Here is a 1,070-nt window from a genome sequence, read left to right on the forward strand (position 1 = left end):
TCAGGAATGGTCCCTTTGGGGTCTCAGGGATGGTCCCCTGGGGTTTCAGGAATGGTCCCTTTGAGATCTCAGGGATGGTCCTTTGGGGTTTCAGGGATGGTCCCTTTGGGGTCTCAGGAATGGTCCCTTTGGGGTCTCAGGAATGGTCCCTTTGGGGGTCTCAGGGATGGTCCTTTGGGGTTTCAGGAATGGTCCCTTTGGGGTCTCAGGGATGGTCCCCTGGGGTTTCAGGAATGGTCCCTTTGAGATCTCAGGGATGGTCCTTTGGGGTTTCAGGGATGGTCCCTTTGGGGTTTCAGGGATGGTCCCTTTGGGGTCTCATGGTACCCCCAGGCATCTCCTGACCATCCTTGGGGGTCTCCCCTCTGTCCCCCTCGGATGTTGCTCAGATCACCTCCGAGAATCCCCAGACCCGATCCCGAGCGTCCCATGGCGGTTCCCCCTCTCTCTCCTGCCTCTCCCTGCCCTCTCCCCTCGCTCTCCCTGCCCCATTCCCGCCGTTCCCGAGGTTTGGGAGCCCACCTGGAGCAGGAACTCGAACTGGTAGATGCAGAGCCCCAGCTGGGCCATGCTGGGCTTGAAGAGCTCGCGGAGCCGATACTCCTGCATCAGGCGCACGAAGACGCAGAACGCCTCCTCCTCCGGCATCTGGGGGGACAACATTCCCGAAAAACCTCGGTGGGAAGGCTGGGGGCGGGGCTTCTGATCCTGGGGGCGGGGCTGCTGATCCTGGGGGCGGGGCTGCTGATCCTGGGGGAGGGGCTGCTGCTTCTGGGGGCGGGGTTTCTGCTCCTGGGGGCGGGGCTGCTGCCTCTGGGGGCGGGGCTGCTCCTCCTGGGGGCGGGGCTGCTGACCCTGGGGGCCCCATTCCCAGTTGTTCCCAGCCCCATTCCCAGTTATTCCCAGTTATTCCCAGTTGTTCCCAGTTATTCCCAGTTGCTCCCAGTTATTCCCAGTTGTTCCCAGCCCCATTCCCAGTTATTCCCAGTTATTCCCAGCCCCATTCCCAGTTATTCCCAGTTATTCCCAGTTATTCCCAGTTGTTCCCAGACCTGCATGAGCAGCAGTCC

The 1,070-nt window shown here is 61.3% G+C and overlaps 1 protein-coding gene across 1 annotated transcript in view; it reads right to left on the minus strand.

The window, feature by feature from the left end:
• The window catches only part of LOC113942199 (EVI5-like protein), a gene marked incomplete at its 3' end in the record, with an annotated part of 2,130 nt that extends 1,066 nt beyond the window's left edge, over positions 1 to 1,064 (minus strand). The window contains exons 1-2 of the mRNA XM_027633338.1: positions 1,053 to 1,064; positions 523 to 648 (exon numbers count right to left, since the gene is read on the minus strand). Coding sequence (XP_027489139.1) covers positions 523 to 648; positions 1,053 to 1,058 — 132 coding nt within the window. The remainder of the gene's footprint in view (positions 1 to 522; positions 649 to 1,052) is intronic.
• Positions 1,065 to 1,070: the final 6 nt, after the last annotated feature.

The sequence above is a fragment of the Corapipo altera genome, unplaced genomic scaffold, assembly GCF_003945725.1.
Source record: "Corapipo altera isolate COAL_440 unplaced genomic scaffold, ASM394572v1 56077, whole genome shotgun sequence".
Classification (NCBI taxonomy): Eukaryota; Metazoa; Chordata; class Aves; order Passeriformes; family Pipridae; genus Corapipo; species Corapipo altera.